This window comes from Narcine bancroftii, chromosome 4 (assembly GCF_036971445.1).
Source record: "Narcine bancroftii isolate sNarBan1 chromosome 4, sNarBan1.hap1, whole genome shotgun sequence".
Taxonomy (NCBI): domain Eukaryota; kingdom Metazoa; phylum Chordata; class Chondrichthyes; order Torpediniformes; family Narcinidae; genus Narcine; species Narcine bancroftii.
In genome coordinates this window covers 63216879-63242025 of record NC_091472.1, presented here as the reverse complement: position 1 = coordinate 63242025, position 25147 = coordinate 63216879, and the positions used below count along the sequence as shown (strand labels likewise).

At 37.5% G+C, this 25147-nt stretch overlaps 1 protein-coding gene across 4 annotated transcripts in view; it reads right to left on the bottom strand.

Annotated features, from left to right (window-relative positions):
* Positions 1–8599: 8599 nt before the first annotated feature.
* Positions 8600–25147, bottom strand: part of erlec1 (endoplasmic reticulum lectin 1) — a 36246-nt gene continuing 19698 nt past the window's right edge. For 2 of the 4 annotated variants that reach the window (XM_069931407.1, XM_069931408.1), the window contains exons 11-14: positions 24813–24937; positions 15123–15200; positions 11201–11276; positions 8602–9258 (exon numbers count right to left, since the gene is read on the bottom strand). In XM_069931407.1, the coding sequence (XP_069787508.1) occupies positions 9187–9258; positions 11201–11276; positions 15123–15200; positions 24813–24937 (351 nt within the window). In that variant the 3' untranslated portion in view covers positions 8602–9186. Of the gene's footprint in view, positions 9259–11200; positions 11277–15122; positions 15201–24812; positions 24938–25147 lie in introns of all 4 variants that reach the window. The other 2 variants (XM_069931409.1, XM_069931410.1) reach the window with 1 other exon arrangement.

Below are 25147 nucleotides of genomic sequence, written 5' to 3'. Positions count from 1 at the left end.
TTTACCTCAGTGAGAACTCACTCACAATTCTTCAGACAATTCCAGAATATTGTGTTCATCATTAATGTTACAGAGCATACTAGGTCAATCTACCTGAAACTGAAATGGGACTTTCTGGTGAAACAGAATGAATGAGGTGACATTATTAATTCCTTTGAAAACATAAACATCATGCCAAGGGAACTGAATTTCTTACTCGGTCATTTGAGAGGACAACTAAGTCAATTACGTTAGCTAGAGCAGGGCAGGGAAGGATGGCAGACTTCCTTCACAAATGGACATTAGTGTAGAAAACAGGTTTTCAAAGTTCCTTACCCACTCCTTGATCTAGTATGGCCTCTCGTCAACTGGTCCACATACTGTGTCAAGAATCCTTCTTGGAGAGGAGTCACGTGATGGAGTAGTGACCAGTAGGAGAATACCAGCCCCCTCCAGAAAAGAAGGAAAAAAGTGAAGAAAAAGCAAAGCCCCAGACACACAAATCACAACAAATAAAAAATAAAGGTGTGGAGAAAATGGCGCCTAAGAAAGAAAAGCCAAAAACAATGGGAAGAAAAGAAGAAAGAAAGATGCCGGTAGAGAAAGGTGAAGGCTGTAACTGCATGAAAAAGCAGCGACCCGGCGTGGAAAGAGGAGCCTACTCCCTGAGGTTAGTGGAGACCCTGCAGGTTCATGACCCACCGACCGCAGGACTGCAAAAATGGCTCACAGAGCCAAACGGGTGTGCAACTGCACGTGCAAGATGTGCATGACAAGGAGAACAGCGACGGGAGGGGGGGCCAGCTGTGGAGTGAAACTCCACAGCACGAACAGCTGAGAGAGGCCCGAAGGCAGGGCTCCCAGCTGGAAGATAAAGAAAGCAATGGGAACGGGAGGGGTGAGAAAGAAAAAAGGAAACTAGAGACACAACAGATAACCAGCCCAGAAGAAGAGGACCAACATCAAGAGACCATGAAAAAGAAAATACGCAACAAACTGAAACAAGCAGCTCAACAAGAAAGTCAGAAGAGACACAGATAACAAGGAAGAGAAATAGAAGACACAAACCCAAGAGCAGACACAGAAGAAGAACACCAAGCTCTGCACAGAGGAATAGGAGGTAAAGTGAATGGACAGTACACAGATAAAAAAAATTCAAGAACAAATCAAAGCATTAAAAGAATGGCTGACACTAGAAATTAATGAAATGAAAAGTACAGAAGAAAAAGTGAGTAGAATAGAGTTGGTCAAGACAGAAATAGGAAAAGATTAGAAAATGTGGAAGAATGTGTAATGGCGGTAGAAATGAAAGTGAACGACTTGAAAAGAAAATTGGAAGAATGTGGCAAAAGGTTAAAGAAACACAGGAGTTGTTATCTCAGAAGATGGATGTAATGGAAAACTATAGTGGGCGAAACAATATAAAGATAGTGGGCCTAAAGGAAGATGAAGAAGGTAAAGATATGAAAGAATTTATAAAAGAATGGATCCTAAAAGTCCTGGGAATGCCAGAAATGCGGCAATGAATGGAAATAGACAGGGCACACAGAACATTAACCCAAAAACCACAGTCACAATAAAAACCAAGATCCGTTTTTAGTAAAATTGCCGAGATATACGACAAGAGAAAATATATTGGAGAAGGAAATGAATAAAATTAGAGAAGACAAAATATCACTGGAATACAAAGGTCAAAAAATTTTTTTCTACCCAGACATAAGTTTGGAGCTCCTAAAGAAAAGGAAGGAAGAAAGGCTATAAATTTATGTTAAGATATCCAGCGGTGCTTAAAATAGTTTTCCCGGGGCAGCAAAACAGACTGTTCCGGAGAAAGCATGAGAATTTGCAGAACGCCTGCAGATGAAGAGATGTAACAAGAACAAAGAATGATGACAAACTACATATAAAGAAGTAAAATTAATGTATAAGTAAGAACTAAAGGAGGGAAGAAAAGTGAAGTAAAGGAGAAGGGGGAAAAGAGGAGGGGGGGTTTAAAAAAATAAATAAATAAATGAAGAAAAAGAGAAGAAAAGAGGGGGAGCTTTGTTTTAATGTGAAGATAAAAGTTTTCTGGAGTGGGTTGGGTGGGAGAGAATAACGGTCACTGCGAAATCAGTTGACACTTGCAAATGGGTTCGCAATCCAAATGGAGAGGGGAGTTGTGGTTGCCCAGCAGGGGACAAGGGGCGACTCAGAGGGGGGGGGGGGAAACACTTGGGGATAAGGGAATTCAGGATGTGGGAGTGGTTAAAGTATTTTATGTTTTAGAATTGTTGTCATACAGTATGTTCAAAAAAAGAAAACTGAGAAATGGAAATGGGGAAAAGGGGAAAGGTGGTGGTGAGGAAGCGGAAATGAGATGTAAACAAAGTATGAGATGGCCATGTTGAACCATATGACTATAAATATTAATGGAATATATAACCAAATCAAAAGGAAGAGGCTATTAAATTTACTGAAAAAAGAAAAAAATAGATATAGCATTCGTGCAGGAAACGCATCTAAATGAAATGGAACACAAGAATTTAAAGAGAGACTAGGTAGGGCACGTAATGGCAGCATCATATAACTCAAAAGCCAGAAGTGTAGCTATATTAATCAATAAAAATGTACCAATCAAAATACAGGAGGAAATAATAGATCCAGCAGGGAGCTACATAATGTTAAAATGTCAGATATATTCAGAACTCTGGAATTTGGTCAATATATATCCACCTAATGAAGAAGATCAAAAGTTTATGCAAGATATTTTTTTGAAGATTGTAGATACGCAGGGGAATATATTGATAGGAGGGGACTTTAACCTTAATTTGGATTCAAAGATGAATAAAACAGGACAAAAGACCAGCAGAAAGAACAAAGTAGCCAAATTTATGATTAAATCAATGCAGGAAATGCAACTTTTGGATATATGGAGGAGACAACACCAAAGGAGAAGGAATACTCATATTATTCTAGTAGACATAAAACATACTCAATGATTGACCTGTTCCTGTTGTCAGCCCATATACAAGGGAGAGTTAGGAAAACGGAATATAAAGTTAGATTGTTATCTGATTACTCACCCCTGTTATTAGCAATAGAACTGGAGGACATCCCACCAAGAACATATAGATGGAGATTATACTCCATGCAACTTAAAAGCCAGGATTTTAGAGAATTTATTGAGTGCCAAATTAAAATGTACTTTGAAATAAATACGGAATCAGTGAAAGATAAATTTATATTAGGGGATGCAATGAAAGCCTTTATCAAAGGGCAGATAATAAGTTATGTAACTAAGATGAAGAAGGACTACAATCGGGAAATAGAACAGCTGGAAAGGGAAATAGTAAGTACAGAAAAAGAACTAGCAACAAGGGAAGATACAACAAAAAGAAGAGAATTGGCGGACAAAAAAATAAAATACAAAACACTACAAATGTATAAGGTGGAGAAGAACATAATGAAAATAAAGCAGAAGTATTATGAGCTAGGAGAAAAAAAACACAAAATACTGGCTTGGCAGCTTAAAACAGAACAAGCTAAAAGAACGGTATTGGCATCAAGGAAAAGGACAAACAAATTGCATATAACCCAACAGAGATCAATGAAAACTTTAGAATTCTACGAGCAGTTATATCGAATTGAGAACGAAGGGAAAGAAGACAAAATAGATGAGTTTCTAACTAAAATTGAACTACCAAAATTACAAGAAGAGGAGCAAAACAAATTGATAAAACCATTTGAAATAGAGGAAATATTAAAAAAACTACCAAACAATGAAACGCCGGGAGGGGATGGACTCCCAATAGAATTCTATAAAACATTTAAAGACATATTAATTCCTCCTCTTCTGGAAGTAATGAACCAGATTGAAGAAACACAAAACATGCCAGATTCATGCAAAACAGCAATAATTACAGTAATACCAAAGACGGGGAAAGATCCACTAACACCAGCATCATATAGACCAATATCTCTACTTAACTCAGATTATAAGGTAATAGCAAAACTATTAGCAAACAGATTGACTGACTGTGTACCAAAAATAGTAAAACTAGATCAAACTGGATTTATTAAGAAAAGACGAACAACGGACAATATCTGTAAGTTCATTAACTTAATCCATGCAGTACAAGGAAACAATACGCTAACAGTGGCGGTTGCTTTAGACGCAGAGTAAGCCTTTGACAGGGTAGAATGGAATTATTTATTCAAAATATTACAGTGGTTCAACCTACCAGAAAAATATATTAATTGGATTAAAGCATTATATAAGGGACCATTGGAGAAGGTGACAGTAAATGGATATATATTGAACCAATTTAAATTAAGCAGGTCAACTAGGCAGGAATGTCCACTATGTCTCTCACTGTTTGCTTTAGCAATAGAACCATTGGCAGAACTGGTAAGAACAGAAAATAAAATAAAATGGATAAAAATAAAAGAGAAGGAATATAAAATCAGTCCATTTGCAGATGACATCATAGTACTTAACAGAACCAGAATTATCAATAAAAATTACATAAGAAATTGAAGGAATATGGAGAAATATCGGGGTACAAGATTAATGCAAATAAAAGTGAAGCGATGCCAATGAATAATGTGGATTTCACAAAGTTTAAAAAAGATTCACCATTTAAATGGCAAACACAAGCAATCCGATACCTAGGTATTAGACTAGATAATAATCGAGGCCATCTATACAAATTAAATTATCAGCTATTAATGAAGAAGTTACAAGATGTCTTAGAACATTGGAAAGATTTACCACTAACACTAATAGGAAGGGTAAATTGCATTAAAATGAATATCTTCCCATGGATACAATACCTATTTCAATCGTTACCAATTCCCTTAACAGAGAAATTCTTCAATGAGCTAAAGAAAATAATAAGGAAATTCTTATGGAAAGGGTGGGGGGGGGGGAAAGGAAACTGAGGATAGTGCTAGATAAATTAACAGAAAGGTACAAACAAGGGGGTTTGCAGCTACCAAACTTTAAGAATTATTATAGAGCAGCACAATTAAGATACCTATCAGATTTTTATCAAACAAGGGAAAAACCAGATTGGACCAAAATAGGGCTAAATAAAATAGGGGAGAAGGTACCTAAACATATACTTTATAAGTGGGATGAAAAACTGGTACAATATAGAAGTTCACCAGTACTCCACCATTTACTCAACATTTGGAAGAAGATTCACGTATTATAGACACAATGATAATTAAAAGATTTATAACAAACATGTACATCAGCTGCAAGAAAAAGAAAATGATGAAATAAGCTATAAACCCAAACAAAAGTCGGAACAAGATCTAAACATAAAGATAAAAAATGAAATATGGGAAAATCTATGCTCCAGAACTATGAGAAATATAATAACATGAGGTTACACATGATACAATATAATTGGTTACACAGGCTATATATCATGCCCCAAAAGTTAAATAAATGCGATCCAACAGTATCAGATAGATGTTTTTGCTGTAAGAAGGAAATGGGAACAACAGTACATGCAATTTGCGCCTGTGAGAAAGTGAAAACATTTTGGGAAGATCTCAATCAGGTATTAAATAAAATCACAAAAAGCAACATACCAAAAAATCCAGAGTTCTTTCTTCTAAGTCATATAAGAAGTAAAGAATTAGAACTCAAACTGGATGAAGCACAAAAAAGATTTATTATGATAGCCTTAGCTGTAGCAAAAAAATGTATGTCAACTTGGAAATCAGAAGAGAGCCTGAGAGTACAGCAATGGTACATAGAAATTAATAAATGTATTCCATTGGAAAAAAATAACATATAATTTAAAAAATAAAGTCACATTATTTGAACAAATTTGGGAACTGTACATGGAACACAACAGAGAGGGCCTACCACGGACCTCCACCACCTAAAATGACAGAATGAGAAGAAGACGAAGTGGAATAACCCAGTGTGTAAAAGTAGATGACACAATTTTCTTGTTTATTTTCATAAATAAATGTTTAATGGGTTTATGGTATTGTATATGTTGAATGCTGAGTGAGTGGGGAGGGGGGAAAAAGGGGAGAAAATGACACTATATTCAAGAGGGAAATGTTTGTGTATATTTTGGTTAATATGGTTATTAGTGTGAAAAATTAAAAATTAAAAAAAAAAGAAACCTTCTTGGACAGGCCTGACAAATTCTGCCCCATCTATCCCTCTTGCAATACAAGCCGAACTATAATTTTATGGTCACTATTTCTAATAGCTTTTTTAATTCCAGATTTAATTACTTGAAGTTAGTTCTCCAACATTCAATTTGAAATGCTAAAACATTCTCAGCAGGATTCATTAATAAGAAAATTAAAATTTCTACAGCTATTCCTGATGGAGCCTCTTAGTTGCAACACCTGTGTTCAGGACTGGACCTGGGTTCAAATCCTGAGCTGTCTGTAAGGAGTTTGTACATTCTCCCTGTGTCTGCTTGGGTTTCCTCCCACCTTTCAAAAACACCGGGGTGTAGTTTAATGGGGTGCAAATTGGGTGGCATGGACACGTAGGGCCGAATTGGCTTGTTACATTTAAATTAAAAAAAAATAGAAATTGTTTTAATTCACCCATCAAAAAAGCCAAGAGATATTATTCAATGCAAATCAGTTTGAACAAATACTGCATCTACCCAACGTGAAATAGTCAGAATTAGTAGTCATTTAGATTAGGCTTTTTGTAAAGCAAGAGACGCTCTTCATGCCTCCTTGCACCATCTCTTCAGCCCTGCTTCCCATTTCAACATTTGCTGTCATTTTCAACTCTACCTGCCCACATCAAAATGACTAAAATAAAAGGTTGGAAATCTTCAACAGGTTAGATGACCTCTTTGGAAAAAGAAATACGAAGTTTGTGTTTGTCCGGGGCGGGAAGGTGGTAGAAACAATAAATAGGATAAGAATACTACTTTTGATAGGGTGAGGGTACAGATAACAAGGTGATTCCACTATTTATGGAGCAGTCTAGTTGCTTTATTAGGAAGCAACAAATGGAGCTGGATGAAACAAAAGGACAGAAAAGTATGATGTCCTGGGTAAACTTGTACCTCTAACTTTGTTCGTTTTAGATTGGTCACAGTGTTTGAGCTACCAAAAGAAAATAGACACACACACCAAGAGCACTTCAGTTTATACAAATCTTTATTACAAATTCTAAAGCTGATATCAAACTACATTATGCAAGCCTTTCCCAATTATACTTATCAATACCTGGACTGGTCCCAACTGCCGAAGCGAGGCAACGACTGCACATTTGTAGTAGGTTGTCGGGGCGCCGGTAGCAGCTTCTCCACCTCCCCCGACCGGGTCGTTGGCTGGACTCTAGAAGTTCTTCTTCTTGCTAAGAAATGTTGCCACCTCTCGGAGAGTCTCAAACTTCAGCAGCGGGACCATGGCTTATATTACCCAAAAACTGCTTACCCAAGCACCTATTCCCAGCACAGAAATATAAGCGAGCAAGCTAGCATGCCTAGGCTTCTATTGAATAACATAATTTTCAGCTTAACACTTTGAATACAATGGTTTATTTTGCATCAAGGCTAGGCCTCTGACAGTCTGTGACCAAAACAAGCAGGAAGATTAAATGTTCTTGGTACACAGATGTCTTTTTTGTCAGATAACTGCATCTCTGGCCCCTCGGTAGAATTTAGCTTATGTCTCCTGATTCTTAAAAACAAGCAGGTTCTCAGCCTTGCAGAAGCAAAAGCTGCAAAGGTAAAAAAACATGGTTTAAATCTTCCATTACATATGAAAAGCTGATTAGAGCTGTTGCTGAGATTTAAAACCAAAAGGCAAAATGCTAGAGTGCTCAGTTCAGCCAAATAAGGCTTCCTTTTACCCTAGCACCTAATAAAGGCACTGACTATTTTCACCTGTACTTGTCCCACCACATCTAATACAGAAGATAATAGTCACAGCCAAAACACCTTCTCACAGTTCACTGGATTATATCTCTCATATGCCTGCACCTCTGTGCTTCTACAAGACCTTTTGACTACTACTCAGTAGAATTAAATACTTTTCTCTTGTTTCCTACCAAATCTTCACCTAACCTTGAGCCTAATTGATAACTGTCACTGTGATGTAAGAATAGACCAGGGGATGAATTCAGAACTTCCCAATCTGCAGATAATCAGCTTGCACAGATATGCACCTTGTGACAGAGTATATAGATATGTTTTGGGGAGATAAATTGGGAAAGGGTTGTTAGAGTAGGTTACGTACAAACATTTTAAAACAGATCTCTGTCACAACCTGAGCAGAATCTATAATCAATGTGCACTATTTGTTCAATAACAACATTCCTCCCTCTATCAAATCAGCCCCTTCCAACTCTCTTAAATCCAGGTTGAAGTTGTAATTTTTTTTTTCACAAGTGTTTTGAGGTGATTGTTGATTGTTACCATGTTGTATGAACAATTCTAAACCTCGGATTCTCGTTTCATACAGCACTTTAAATGGCTGATCAAGATGAGATGTAATTATGATCTATGCAGCACTTTGGTCAACGCGAGTTATTTTAAATGTGCTACACAAATAAACTAAACTAAAAATGAATTTACCCACTGAACCATTTGACAACTTGCACATGAATATTTATTCAGACATAAGAAAACTATATGCATTTTTATAATACAAGTGTGAATTATACATTGTTGCATTCAAATTAGCTCATTTTATTATTCTCAGGTAAGAGATTTATTTTAAATACGGCGAATCAGATGTCATAATACTTTCAAAGTGTTATAAACATTGAAAAGAAAGCAATTAATGTAAAGATGTTTATGAGAAAGATTTAATGTCTGCAATAGCTGGGATGCAGTAAATAAACTATTCAAAATGTTTCCATGTTGCAAGAAAAGCAAACATTTAACACAAGGATGATCCTTGAAGATCTGGAAAAAAATAAATTTAAAATTTACATCATAAAATTACAATTAGCACAGCAGATGTACAAGTTTCAAGTATTATTTCAAATGTTATACAAATTCAAAGATATTTCAATGGATTCTTTTTATAGTATATTTACAATCACTGTAGATCAGTTCCTCTGTTAATTTTCACACAAATGTCTGTGAAATACTCATTTCCAAGTGTCCAATTTTAAAAGGAACAGATATGCAATAAATGTTCAATTTTCATACTATGTGCCCAATCCAAAGTATTTGGAAATGCCAGTTTTCTTCTACTAACAGAAATCCAGTCTGTTTAACTGGGTGGTGAAAACAATCCATTTTCATCAGCTGTATCTAGAATTTTACAAATTATCGGTGATTCCACCTAAGGAATAAAGTAGCAGACAATTAGGATATGGCACAGAGTTCAATGCCATGAGCAACATCAATATCCTCCATGTAATGAACAAAGTAGAACCTGAGACAGTATATTGTTGTACATCTCAGCTGACTCACTGCACAAAGCCTCTCAATGTAGAGAAGACGGTATTTACAACATTAATAATCATATTTTAAGAACAGTAATATTCCTGCCTAGATTTCATGTACAAGAAACCTTGCTATGATTTATTAATTTCCAGAAAGGGTATACCTTAAATTCATGTTATTTCTCATTTTGATGATAGTAAAAATCGTTTGCTCAGTAAAAACCAAAATACATGCATGTTTAAGATACTGTGTTCAAAACAAATGAAATATTGTTCCTCTGTTTAAAAAGGGCTCCAAGTGTAGGCCCAGCAATTATCGAACAGTAAGTTTGACGTCGGTGGTGGGTAAACTAATGGAAAGTATTCTTAGGGATAATCTGTATAAGTATTCAGAGGGGCAGGGACTGATCAGGGACACCCAACATGGGTTTGTGAGGGGAAGGTCATGTTTGACAAATCTTGTTGAATTTTTTGAGGAAGTGACTAGAAAGGATGATGAAGGTAGAGAAGTAGATGTAGTCTATTTGGATTTTAGTAAGGCTTTTGATAAGGTTCCACATGGAAGGTTCAGGCACTAGGGATTAATGTTGAGATAATTAGATGGGTTCAATGGTGGCTGGAAGATAGGCACCAGAGAGTCATGGTGGATAACTGTCTGTCAGGATGGAGGCCAGTTACGAGCGGTGTGACTCAGGGATTGGTGTTGAGTCAGTCCTTTGTTGTTCGTCATTTACATTAATGATTTGGATGATGGGGTGGTAAATTGGGTGAGTAAATATGCAGATGATACAAAAATAGGGGGAGTTGTAGATAGTGAGGAGGGTTTTCAGGGTCTGCAGAAGAATTTGGACTGCTTAAAAGAGTGGGCTGAAAGGTGGCAGATGGAGTTTAATGTAGATAACTGTGAAGTGCTTCATTTTGGGAAGAATAATCATAACATGACATATGCAGTGAAAAGGAATGGCATTGAGGAATGCAGAGGAACAGAGAGATCTTGGAATAATGGTTCATCGTTCTTTGAAGGTGGATTCTCATGTAGATAGGGTGGTGAAGAAGGTTTTTGATATGCTGGCCTTTATAAATCAAAGCATAGAATATAGGAGCTGGGAGGTGATGCTGAGACTGTTCAAGGCATGGGTGAGGCCAAATTTGGAATAATGTGTGCAGTTCTGGTCCCCAAATTATAGGAAGGATATCAATAAGGTAGAGAGGGTGCAGAGAAGATTTACTAAAATGTTGCCTGGATTGCAGTATCTAGAATACAGAGAAAGATTGAGTAGATTGGAGCGTAGAAGGTTGAGGGGGGATTTGATAGAGGTATATAAAATTATGAGGGGAATAGATTGAGTAGATGAGAATAGGCTCTTCCCCTTGAGGGTAGGAGAGATTGGAACAAGGGGTCATAAGTGAAGGGTTAGGGGGCAAAACTTTAGAAGTAACATAAGAAGAAGCTTCTTCACTCAGAGAGTGGTGGCTGAGTGGAATGACGTTCTGGAAGAGGTGGTTGTAGCAGGGTCATTTTTTTCATCTAAGAAGAGGTTGGTTGAGTACATGGATGTGAGGGGGTTGGAGGGTTATGGGCAGGGAGCAGGTAGGTGGAACTAGTGGAGTTTCACTTAAATCGGTGTGGACTACAAGGGCCGATATGGCTTGTTTCCATACTGTAATTGTTATATGGTTATTTGCAAGATGTGTCCATTGGAAAGTCATCAAGACCATTTATAGGTCAGATACATTTTCTGCCCAAAAATATAAACAAGAGTATGTTTTTTTTCTAAAATAGAAAAACGCACAGACAATGTAATTGTGAAATACTATAAACAATTAATCTTTACTTACTCCTAGAATGTATTGACAGGTTTGTGGCTCAAGCATGTAGATTGTGACTGCATGTGGTGATTCCGATTCCTTGCACCTGTGACAAAGGTATTACATATAAAAATAAATTCAGCCCAGAAAGATCTTAAGTTTGAAAATACAGGTATTCCCCACTTTATGAATACCCGTTTTACGTAAATTCGCTTTTACAAAGAAACCAGTTTTCACTTTTACGAAAGAAATTTCATTTATGAAAAAGCAACTGGTGGGGCAATCATTGGGTGGTCAGCGGGGTGGTCAAAACTCACTGTCTTCCTGATTCTGATAAGTGAAAGTACACTGTACATACATATTCCTACTTTATTGGCTGTGTATTTATCATAATTCCTGCTTTTACATGTTAGTGTTATTTTAGCTTTGATGTGTTATTTGGTGTGATTTAGTGGGTTATTTTTGGGTCTGGAAATGCCATTTCAGCTCATGAAAAGTTCCGTAGGAACGCTGTAGTTTCGTAAAGCAGGGTAAACCTGTATTAAAGATTACCTATCATTCAGACTACAGAGAATACAGCAGTTGTAGTCGGGAGTAGTGGCCTCGGCAGCTGGTGTACATACAGGCCTAGTGTATCTTCAGGACAATGCAGGTAAGCGCAAATTCCTTGTAGACACAGGTGCTGAACTTAGTTTGCTCCTGCTGACCTATTTTGAAAGGATGCATAAAAAACGCCACTTGTCCCTGTGAGCGGAGAATGGAACTGCCATTCCAAGTTTCGGCACTAGACAAGACGCAATCGGAGTAGGTGGAATCATATTCCATTGGAATTGTGTCCTCGCTTCTGTCACCCAACCCATTTTGGGTGTGGAATTTTTACGTTCCCACAACTTACTGGTAGACATAAAGCGCAGAAAATTAGTTCATGCCACCACCTTTCAGACATATCCACTGGTGTGCATCAAGGGGAGAGTTTCACAGCTCAGAGTACATACGTTACACAAGGACACATATACTCTATGCAACGTATTTCCCCATATTCTCACCTCTAACTTCAATGCCTCAAGAACAGCCCATGGTGTGTCTCATTACATAGACACATCAGGCCCACCGGTCCATGCCAGGGCTTTTTGTCTGGCACCTGATAAATTGCGGCAAGCAAAGGCAGAATTTAAAGCAATGGAAGAATTGGTATCATCTGACGCTCAAATAGCCCTTGGGCCTTACCTTTGCATATGGTACTCAAGAAGACAGGCAGTCTTCAAGAAGTCGCCCTGGGGCGACTACTGTACGTTTAATGATGTCACTACACCTGACAGATACCCAATTCCACACATACAGGATTTCTTCACCAATCTGCACCATTGCCGCATATTTTCAAAGATTGATTTGGTTAAGGGATAACATCAGATACCGATTCATGAGAATGATATTCCCAAAACAGCAATTATGCCGTTTGGTCTTTTTGAATTCCTCAGAATGCCATTTGGCTTAAAGAATGCCACGCAAACTTTTCAGCAGCTTATGGAACGCTCCAGGCAGAGATTTAGACTTTGCGTATATTTTCTTGGATGACATCCTTGTACCAAGTCAAAATGAGCAAAATCACTGTCTGCATTTGCACCGCCTTTTCCAATGGCTCCAAGACTTTGGTCTGACAATTAACCTTGACAAGTGTCAATGTGGCAAGTCAACCATAGAATCCTTAGGGCATAAACTTACAGCAGACGGCATAATCTCCATTAGCAGGCAAGGTAGACGACATCCGTACATTCTCCAGACCTGTCACTGTCAAAGGGGTACATAAGTTTTTGAGAATGATAAATTTTTAATCACAGATTTATTCCTGGGATTGCTGACATCCTGCGACCCCTGTCTGACATCAGCTCTGCTCCAAACAAAAACATTACCTGGACCGCCGAGGCAGAGGCCGCATTTATGTCCGCCAAAGAGATATTAGTCAAATCAGCAATGCTTACGCATCCAAATCCTGAAGCTGCTTTGACGTTTAGCACAGATGCCTCGGGAACAGCTGAGGGTGCAGTTCTGGAACAGTAGGTCAATGGCCATTATCAGCCCCTTCTTTAGTCATCATCTAAGACCAGCGGAAATGAAGTACAGCACCTTTGATCAAGAACTATTAGCACTTTATCTGGCTATAAGGCACTTTCGCTATATCTTGGAAGGTCGACATTTCACCATATTCACAGACCATAAACCACTCATTTTTGCCTTTAGCAAAGTCACAGATCCTTGGTCAGCAAGTCAACAACGACATTTGTACTACATTTCGGAGTTTACTACGGACATACGTCATATTTCGGGAAAGGACAAATCTGGTCACAGATGTGCTCTCTAGATCAAGTGTGTGCCATATTCAGGTTAGAGTCAACATTGCTGAACTGGCTGCGGCACAATCCGTAGATCTGGATATACAGGCATACAGCACAGCTATTACTGGACTCGACATTCAATAGGTGGCACCACAACAAGTTAGTCCAGAACTCCTTTGTGATGTATCACTGGGCTATCCTCGACTATTGGTCCCATTACCTTGGGGACGGCATCTTTTTGATGACATTCACAATCTATCGCACCCATCCATCAGGACTTCAGTCAAAATAATGTCAAACAAGTACATGTGGCATGGGCAATGGGCACGAACGTGTATATCCTGCCAATCTGCGAAAACTCAACACTACACCAAGGCACCCCTGCAGCCTTTCCCGACAATACACAGATTTGAGCATGTGCACGTGAATCTGGTTGGACCATTACCAGTATCATAGGACATGAGGTATATTGTCAGGGTAGTAGACAGCTTCACATGCTGGCCAGAGGCCATTCCATTACCAGTCAGTGATACTGAGGCATGTGATAGAGCGTTCACCTTAAATTGGATTGCTAGATTTGGAGGCCTACACACATATCTTCAGACCGTGGACCACAGTTCACTTCGGCGTTATGGGCTTCCTTGGCTCATTTTTGTGGTACACAATTGCACCACACTACTGCGTACCATCCGCAGTCCAACGGGCTGGTGGAACGTTTCCATCGACAAATTAAATTTTCACTGAAGGCCCGACTCACCGGCCCCAACTGGGTCAATGAACTACCTTGGGTTCTACTAAGAGTATGAACAGCTCCAAAAGAAGATCTGTCTGCATCATCTGCAGAATTGATGTATGGTATAACCCTTATGGTTCCAGGAGATATTCACTTCACAAGTAATTCAGACATGGACGACCTGCAACAACTCCACAAGGGTATTGCTAACAGCAAACCTTCCTCTACCAACTGGCATGGCAAACCTAGGCAACAAGTACCCCAATCACTATTAAACACTGAATTTGTATTCGTATGAAGACAGGTTCCAGGGGCACTGTTACTAAAACCATATGAAGGACCATTTTGTGTGATTAAGAAAGATGGAGTGGTATATATATTAGACATAGGATGGCATCCGCAGCTATTCAGAGTGGACAGACATAAACCCACCTATATGGACCCTACTTCACCAGTTCAGTGCCCTCAACCCAGGCGATGTGGATGTCCGCCTAAGTTAAGCACATCTGGCATCTTAAGTTACAGTGACAATTCTGGGTTGGGGGTGATGTAGCAGGCGCACAGCGTGGTATTGCGAATCGCCACCATCAGTTCACAGACTTATCTGACACATCACGGGCTAGCAGTGCTGGGCGCCAAAGTACAGCGAGTGGATCAGATGAAGCCCCTGCCTAAAGGTGTGGGGCAATAATGTCTCATAGCTTTAACCTGCTGGTCCACAGGACCAGCAGCTGTTCACTAACAAGCTCATTAACAGGCAGGGAATAAAAGGTCTGTGTTTGTCTGCAATAAACCAGTCTTGAGTTGACAACCTTTGTGTGTGTTTGCCTTTATTTAGTAGCATCTACCGTAGTTGCTGCTACACAGTCACTGATACTAAACTTACTTCAATTTTACAACCACTTGTCGTGGTTCTCCTGTTAAATCACAAAGATCTCCATTTCCATAGAAATGCGAAACAGCTCTGTAAAAGAAAAGAATCATCCGTAACATGGCACAATATTAGATAATCAATTTCCAAATTCACAAGACCATTTCATGAATATTCTACTGAAATTCCAATATAAATCTCCACAGTAAAATCTATAATCTGCCATTAGAATGTTTGAAAACTTTGATGGTTTGGCATTCTGACTCACTGTTCTGATTCCCACACTCTCATGAACATACTGTGGTCCCATTCCCCACATTTCCATGAAACCTGTGCACTCACTAAAAATTATTATACTAATGAGTAGCATTAAAAAATGGTATGTGTATTGTTGAGGTATTAAGCAGAATAACTTTTAAAGTCCCAAGCTTGCTGGACTAATGGGAGTTTAATTATGACAAAATATAAAGAAATAAAATCTTACATTGATATCTAGGAAAAACAAAAATTATGACTTTTGCTGTGCAAAGTGTAATAAAACAATTGATCTAGTCTTTACTTTAATTTGTAAATGGCTTGCAAATCAATGAAACTGTTATAGTTCTGCACGATGGGCCACACCTGAATAGAAGTGACAAAATTATTGAAAATGTTGCAATGAAATGGTAAAATGGAGAAGTTCACCATTTCAGGCACACAGCAAAGATTCTACATTGGTGCAGATCACAAATGCTGGGAACAAATCAGAAACAACAACTGCTGGAAATGCCCAGTATTCCAGGTAGCTTCAGTGGATGATGTGGTCCCACCTTCCCTGGAGTCAGCAAACGCAAGACTTTTGTGAGACTGCTTTGCAGGACCCACTAATCAGTATGCAGTTACTCAATATTCCAGCCTCCTGTCACCAATTCAGTGTCTCTGACCTACCTGTCCTCTGCCTCTACCAAAATGAGAAGAAGCACCTGGTCTTTTATCTAGGTTCTTCGCCACCCTTGGAACTAATGCCACTTTTGTTCCACACTCTGGATTTCATGGATATAGCAGTAATTACTTACAATCTTTTAAATATACTATAAATGTAACCTTGACAATTTTGGTTGGCTCTGCTATGAACTAACAACCCTTTTAATTTTGGAACTAAAGGAACTTTGTTAGCACTTACAAAGGGCAGCAATGGAAATTCACCAGACAATGGTAAATTCAAAATAGTTTTTATTAAACTGTTGCAGCTACCTTGGTAGAGCTACCAAAGCAATACACATACACCAGGTTAGTCAACACAAGACTGTTTTATTTAGACTTTATAGGCTTCTTTTATATACCTCACGTCCTAGGCTCCAGGGTGGTGACATCATTAGGAGTTTGCCGCCGATCCATGGGACCGGCAGGTTTAAATTAAGCACCATGAAAGTCCTGTGTCTTCCAGCAGGAGACTCAGCAAATCAACGTGCCGATACTCAGCACGCAGCACTGCACACGTACAGTCCATTAAATGGGTGAGTAACCAGTTGTCTGTCCTATGGCTCCATGTGCCCGCTGAAGAACCGTGCCGGCGACAGTGCACCCACTCGGCTGCTACAAAACTATTAATAACATTTCTTACTTATCTCTAAACTTTACACAGACACACATCTAGATTTGTGCATAGTGAGTAAGCCCCTCTCTGAAAAGTCCATTTTAAAACTTCAGTGTCATTTTAGTCTTGCTTGAAGGTCTTTGATAATTTTCAGTTCAGAAATAATTATAAAGCACTTTTAAACATCATATCTTCAGGCTTCTTTAAACTCACAATTCTTTCGATGAGATTTCCTTTAGAAATATTCTTCAAACAGAACTGATCATCTTCTATGAAAAGGATAATACAAGTCTCGTCTTCCCAGGATCAAATCTTCTTTTGAATGAAGACTTTTGGAATCTGTTTTCCAAACAATGGAACTGTCCTCTTTAAAGAGACAGTCAAAAGTAGGCTTCACTTTTGAAATCTACTTATTCTGTGTATCCCTTTTGTTACAAGTAAACATAGGCAGCTTTTCCCCTTGTTCAAGGAAAAAAAACTGCTGGTCAATTCTGCATCTGAACAGAACAGTGTGTTTTCTTACACGGACTTCTTTGTCTCTCACTTTGATAATGTATTTCTTGCAAATCTCTCATGTTACATGACAAGTGACATCTTTTCTGTCTTTGAAGTTCATAAGGTGCCTCTGTGAGGACTGCTCTCCTTAGAGCTAAAATGGCCATGCGTTTATACAGGTGCTTCTGAAATAACACCTATTGTTTTCAAAAAATCCATCATAAATCCTTCAGCAGCCATTTTGTCTCAAACTGGCTTCTATCTTCCATCTCAAAGAACCAGGTGTATGTAAAATGCTAATGTGTTGTCTTTTTGCTGAAGTCAGCTAACAGCTGCAAAGAACGTTTCTGTAGAATGTAAATAAGCCGTGTCCTCCCATACTAACTAACTCAGATCGAGATAAAATATAGTTTTAACATTAAACTAAGGATTAATATTAACACAGATCCATTACAGCACCTTCTCACATTTCTTGTTCTTTTCAATTTTCTAGTTCTCTACAACTCAAAACACATCATCTTCTCACTTTTCCATTTCTGCCACAGGGTCCTTGACCCAAAACATTGACTCTGTTCCTCTCACTACTGAAGTTGCCTGAATGCTTTTGACGATTTTCCATATATTTAACTGATATACAGATTGTATTGCAACATAAAACATACTGGGTCCTTTGGCCCATGAGGTTATGCCAACCTCTAATAACAGGTATACCCTGCTCTACGAATACTCGTTTTACGTAAATTCACTTTTACAAAGAAACCGGTGTTCACTTTTATGAAAAAGTGGCCACAGTACACTGTCTTCCCAATCCTTGTAAGTGAAATTACACTGTACAAACATTATTTCTACTTTATATAGGCTGTGTATTTATCATAACATTCCTGCTTTTACTATATGTTAGTGTTATTTTAGGTTTTATGTGTTTATTTGGTATGATTTGGTGGGTTATTTTTTGGGTCTGGGAACACCATTTCAGTTTAAGAAAGGTTCGATAGGAGGAGTCACGTGATGGAGTAGTGGCCGGACGGTGAACTCCAGCCCTCTCCAGAAAAGTCGGGAAAAACAAGAGAAAATACAAAGGCACAGAAATACAAGTTAAAGAAAAGTGAGTATAAAGGTGGAAAGAAGATGGAGACAAAAGAAGAAAAATCAAAATCAACGGTAAGAAGAGAGGAAGAGAAGACAACGGAGGAAAAAGGTGAAGGCCTTACCTGTCCGAAGAGGCCCGCTGTGGAGAGAGGAGCCCACTACCTCAGGTCGGTAGAAAAAGAACTACAACAATGGCTCACAGAGCCGAGTAAAAGTGCGCATGCGCGATGCGCATGAAAAAAAACACACCGACGGGAGGGGGGACCAGCTGGGGAGTCGATCTCCACAGCCGGCAACGACAGCTGCAGAACACCTGCAGCAAGAAGAGACCACAGAAGACAATAGAAACAAGAAAGAAGAGGAGGAAAGGGCACCAAAGAAACAACAGATGGCCAACCCAGAGGAAGAAGAAGAGGAAGAATACAGTGAAATAGATAAAGGGAAAGGCAAGGTAAAGGATATACTTGCTCTTGTTAGAGGATACATGGAGTCATTTAAAGAATGGCAAACACAGGAATTCAATGATTTAAGAAGAAGAATAAACAACACAGAAGAGAAAGTGAATAAAATAGATATGACCTTAACAGAAATGGGGAAAAAAATGGACAAGATGGAAGAACGGGCAATAGCAGCAGAAATGGAGGTAGAAGACTTAAAAAAGAAATTGGAGGAATCTAATAAAAAAACTAAAGAGACACAAGAACTACTAGCTCAAAAAATAGATATAATGGAAAATTATAACAGAAGAAATAACATAAAGATAGTGGGCCTTAAGGAAGATGAAGAAGGCAAGAATATGAGGGAGTTTATAAAAGAGTGGATCCCTAAGACCCTAGGATGTCCAGAACTACAGCAAGAAATGGAAATAGAAAGGGCACATAGAGCATTGGCCTCTAAACCGCAACCACAACAAAAACCAAGATCTATTGTAGTAAAATTCCTAAGATATACTACAAGAGAAAAGGTACTGGAGAAGACAATGGAAAAAGTAAGAGAGGGCAACAAACCACTGGAGTATAAAGGGCAAAAAATCTTCATTTATCCAGATATAAGTTTTGAACTCCTAAAGAAGAGAAAAGAGTTCAATACAGCAAAGGCGATTTTATGGAAGAAAGGGTATAAATTTACACTGAAGCATCCTGCGGTATTGAAAATATTTATTCCAGGACAACAAAACAGACTGTTCTCGGATCCAGAAGAAGCACGAAAATTTGCAGAACAATTACAAAAATAGACTGAGGGATGAAGACGGGTAATGAGAGTAAAAATGATCACGATTGATATGTATGTGGGTAAAGACAAAAATAGACTGAGGGATGAAGACAGGTAATGAGGGTAAATATGACCACGATTGATATGTATGCGGGTAAAGAGGTACAAGAGTGAATAGAGACAATAGGCATACGTGAAAGTATCTGTAATTAGAGGAAAACATAGATAGTATAGACAAGAATTAATAAGGGAAGGTAATGGAATAGAGAGAATAAGGAGGGAATTAAAAGAGTGACCTTTGTGACATATAAAAAGTGAAATCTTTTCTGGGGGGGCGGGGTGGGGGAAAAGAGCGGTCACTGCAAAATCAGTTGACGCTTGCGAGTGGATTCGCAAATCCAAATGGAGAGGGGAGATGTGGTTGTCCGACAAGGGATAAAGGACAACTCAGGAGGGGAAGGGGAGATTGGGGATAAAGAAGATAGAAATAGGAGAATAAGGAAAATGTTGGATGTTGTAGGAATGTTGTCTGGTAAAGAGTTGAAAATAAGAAAACAGAAATGGAAAAGGAGGAAAGGTAATGATGGAAAATGTTAGGTCTGCTTTGTTCATGAATGAGTGAGACAAACACCAGGCTGAGTCGAAATCAGGGTTCTTTGTTCTTTATTACCAGATTGTAACACTTGCGACTAAACATGTTAGTCGGAGAATGCATTCTGCCGTTATCAGCAAAATGGTGATTTTTTATACCCTTGGATACATGCTTAGAACATCATCATATCATTACTTGTCCAATGACTAAAACTGTTGCTATCCTTTCCCTGCTAGCTTCCTGCCTCTCAATCCATCAATGTCTCTCTTATCTTGTAAGTACAAGGATGCATTTACATCTTGTTACAGCCCTGTACAGGGCAGGGTAACTCCTTACACATTCCCATCTCATGATGTTTTACCTTACAAAAAACAGAAAGAGAAGATAAACAAAATATAAAATGGCTACGCTGAACTATATGACTTTAAATATTAATGGAATACATAACCAAATTAAAAGGAAGAAACTACTAAATTTACTGAAAAAGGAAAAAATAGATATAGCATTTGTCCAAGAAACACACTTAACTGAATTGGAGCACAAGAAATTAAAGAGAGATTGGGTAGGACATGTAACAGCAGCATCGTATAATTCAAAAGCAAGAGGAGTGGCTATATTAATTAGCAAAAATGTGCCATTTAAAATAGAAGAGAAAATAATAGATCCAGCAGGGAGATATGCTATGATAAAATGTCAGATATATTCGGAGCTTTGGAATCTACTTAATATATATTCACCTAACGAAGAAGATCAAAAGTTTATGCAAGATATCTTTTTGAAGGTAGCTAATACGCAAGGGAACATACTAATAGGAGGGGATTTCAATCTGAATTTGGATCCAAATATGGATAAAACGGGGAAAAAAATTAACAGGAAGAACAAAGTAACCAAATTTATAATTAAATCAATGCAAGAAATGAAACTTGTGGACATATGGAGGAAACAAAACCCAAAAGAAAAGGAATACTCATACTACTCGACTAGACATAAAACATACTCAAGAATAGACCTATTTTTGTTATCAGCTAGTATGCAGGATAGAGTAAGAAAAACAGAATATAAAGCGAGAATGCTATCGGACCATTCACCCTTAATACTGACAGTAAAGCTAGAGGACATCCCTCCAAGAATGTATAGATGGAGATTAAACCCCATGCTACTTAAAAGACAGGATTTTAGAGAATTTATTGAAAAACAATTAAAAATGTACTTTGAAGTAAATACGGAATCAGTGGAAGATAAGTTTATACTATGGGACGCAATGAAAGCATTCATTAGAGGACAAATAATAAGTTATGCAACCAAGATGAAGAAGGACTATAATCAGGAAACAGAGCAGTTGGAAAGGGAAATAGTAAACATAGAAAAAAAATTAGCAATAAAGGAAGATACAACCAAAAGAAGAGAATTGGCGGATAAAAAAATAAAATATGAAACATTACAAACATATAAGGTGGAGAAGAATATAATGAAGACAAAACAGAAATATTATGAACTAGGTGAAAAAACACACAAAATCTTAGCATGGCAGCTTAAAACAGAGCAAACTAAGAAAATGGTATTGGCAACAAGGAAAAAAGACAAACAAATTACATATAATCCAAAAGAAATTAAGGAAAACTTCAGAGAATTCTATGAACAATTATACCAAACTGAAAACGAAGGGAAAGAAGGGAAAATAGATGAATTTTTGACTAAAATTGAACTACCAAAACTACAAATAGAGGAACAAAATAAATTAACAGAACCATTTGGAACAGTAGAAATACAAGAGATAATAAAAAAATTACCAAATAATAAGACACCAGGAGAGGATGGACTCCCAATAGAATTCTACAAAACATTTAAAGATCTATTAATACCACCCCTCCTGGATGTAATCAACCAGATTGATGAGACACAAAACTTACCAGATTCATGTAAAACAGCAATAATTACAGTGATACTAAAACAAGGGAAAGATCCACTCTCACCAGCGTCATATAGACCAATATCTCTGCTAAACACAGATTATAAGATAATAGCTAAACTATTAGCAAACAGATTAGCAGAACAGGTATCGAAAATGGTAAATTTAGACCAAACTGGATTTATCAAAAAAAGACGCACAACAGACAATATTTGTAAATTTATTAACTTAATTCATGCAGTAGAAGGAAATAAAGCACCTGCAGTAGCAGTTGCTTTAGACGCAGAGAAGGCCTTCGACAGAGTAGAATGGAATTACTTGTTCAAAGTATTGCAAAAATTCAGTTTACCGGAGAAGTATATTAATTGGATTAAAGCATTATATAAGGGACCGTTAGCGAAAGTGACAGTAAATGGACGTGTATCAAAGCAATTTAACTTAAGCAGGTCAACGCGGCAGGGATGCCCACTATCACCATTATTGTTTGCGCTAGCTATAGAACCACTAGCAGAATCGATAAGAATAGATAATAATATAAAAGGAATAAAAATAAAAGACAGGGAATATAAAATCAGTCTATTTGCGGATGATGTGATAGTGTACTTAACAGAACCAGAACTATCAATAAAAGAACTATATAAGAAATTGAAGGAATATGGAGAAGTGTCGGGATACAAGATAAACGTAAATAAAAGTGAAGCAATGCCTATGAATAACGCGGATTTCTCAAAATTTAAGAAGGAATCCCCATTCAGATGGCAAATGCAGGCAATAAGATACCTAGGTGTACAAATAAACAAAAATCTAGGCCAATTATATAAACTCAATTACAATCCACTAATGAAAAAATTACAGGACGATTTAGAGCATTGGAAAGAGCTACCACTAACACTGATAGGAAGGATAAACTGTATTAAAATGAACATTTTTCCAAGGATACTATACTTATTTCAGGCATTGCCAATACAACTGACAGAAAAATTCTTCAAAGAGTTAAAGAAAATAATAAGGAAATTTTTATGGAGAGGGGGGAAACCGAGGATAGCACTAGATAAATTAACAGAATGGTATAAACAAGGAGGCTTACAATTGCCAAACTTCAAAAATTATTATAGAGCCGCACAATTAAGGTACCTATCAGATTTTTATCAAACAAGGGAAAAACCAGACTGGACGAGATTAGAATTAGATAAAATAGGGGAAAAGATACCTGAACACATATTATATAAATGGGACGAAAAATTGGTACAACATAGAACTTCTCCAGTATTACACCATCTCCTCAATATATGGAAGAAGATTCATGTAGAAAGAAATAAAACAAATTATCAATTACCAAAACTAATATTGATGCAAAATAAGCTACTCCCTTTTACAATAGACAACCTTTCCTTTAGAAAATGGGAAAAAAAAGGGATTAAAAGAATAGAAAATTGTTTTTCAGGAAGTAGATTCTTATCCTTTGAACAAATGAGAGATAAGTACAATATAACTGGAGATACAGCGCTGGCATATTACCAACTGAGATCCTACTTGAAAGATAAATTAGGAAGCAATTTGAGTTTACCAGAGGGAAGTAACCTTGAATATGTGATTACAGATACAATGTTAATCAAAAGATTTATAACAAATATGTATATTAAACTGCAAGAAAAGGAGAATGAGGAAACAAATGGTAAAACTAAACAAAAATGGGAACAAGATTTAAATATAAAGATAAAAAAGGAAACATGGGAGAAATTATGTTCTGGAACGATGAGAAATACAATAAATACGAGGCTGCGTATGATACAATATAATTGGTTACATAGACTATACATTACACCGCAAAAGTTAAATAAATGGGACCCAACAGTATCTGATAGATGTTTTCGATGTAAAAAAGAAAGGGGAACAACAATTCATGCAATCTGGACATGTGAGAGAGTAGAAAAATTTTGGGAAGATCTCAATCAGATATTAAATAAAATAACAGAAAACAATATACCAAAGAATCCAGAGATCTTTCTCCTAAGTAACATAAAAAATAAAGAATTTGGAATTGACTTGGAAGATGCACAAAAAAGATTTGTTAAGATAGCCCTAGCCGTAGCAAAAAAATGTATTATGTCAACCTGGAAATTGGAAGATAATTTGAAAATACAACAATGGTATATAGAAATGAATAAATGTATTCCATTAGAAAAAATAACATATAGTTTAAGAAATAATATTGAAATATTCGAACAAGTATGGGAGCCTTACATTAAATACAATAGCGAAAACCTACCGGGGACAAACATTACCTAAGTTGATGGAAGGAGAAGGAAAGAAAAGAATGGACTCTGTAGAATTTCTGGTGTATTTTTGTTGAATGACAACATTGTATGACTGAATTAATGCAACCTAGATTGTATACCTAAAATGGATGAGAGGGGGGGGGGGGGTGGCTTGGGAGGAGGGAGGGGGGGGGAGAAAAAGTCACTGTAAATGTGTGAAAAAGAAAAAGTGTATATCATGGCTATTGTGATTTATGGTGTGAAAAATAAAAAATTAAAAAAAAAAGAAAGGTTCGATAGGAATGCTCCTATTTTGTAAAGCAGGGTATACGAGAACCTACTCCACATTAATATAACCCTTTCCTACCTCAGAGCCCACAATTTCTCTTACATCCAGCTGCCTATCTAAGAGTCTTTTAAATGTCTATTTTTAACCAGCCTCTACCACTACCTCTAGCATTGACTGTTTACTCACAGCAACTGATGAATGAACTGCCCCAAAATGTGGTGATCAGAATTGTCCATTATTTCTCAAGGCCAAAAGAATTAACATATCACAAGGCTATAAATGTACCTGACTTTTTGTGTTCCATCCTCTCTCCATTGATATGACCTGGCTGAATTTTTTGCTGCCCATGTGATATGCTCTTCTTTATTCCAGGTTCCAACCACTATGATGTTTTTGCCAGCTCCTTTATCCTTCAGATACACAAACAATTATTCAGCAGGCATAGTTATCGCTGTGCCTCGAAAAGTAAGGTTTTGTTCAACAAACTGCAGTCCAGCAGTAGCAGGGAAAAACTGGAAGGTGCAGTGGTATGGATACTGGCTTGGGTTTAAATCCTCCCTGACTGAAGGGATAGGAAATTTTGCATCCAGGCAGCAAAGATACTGAGTGAATCCTCTTAA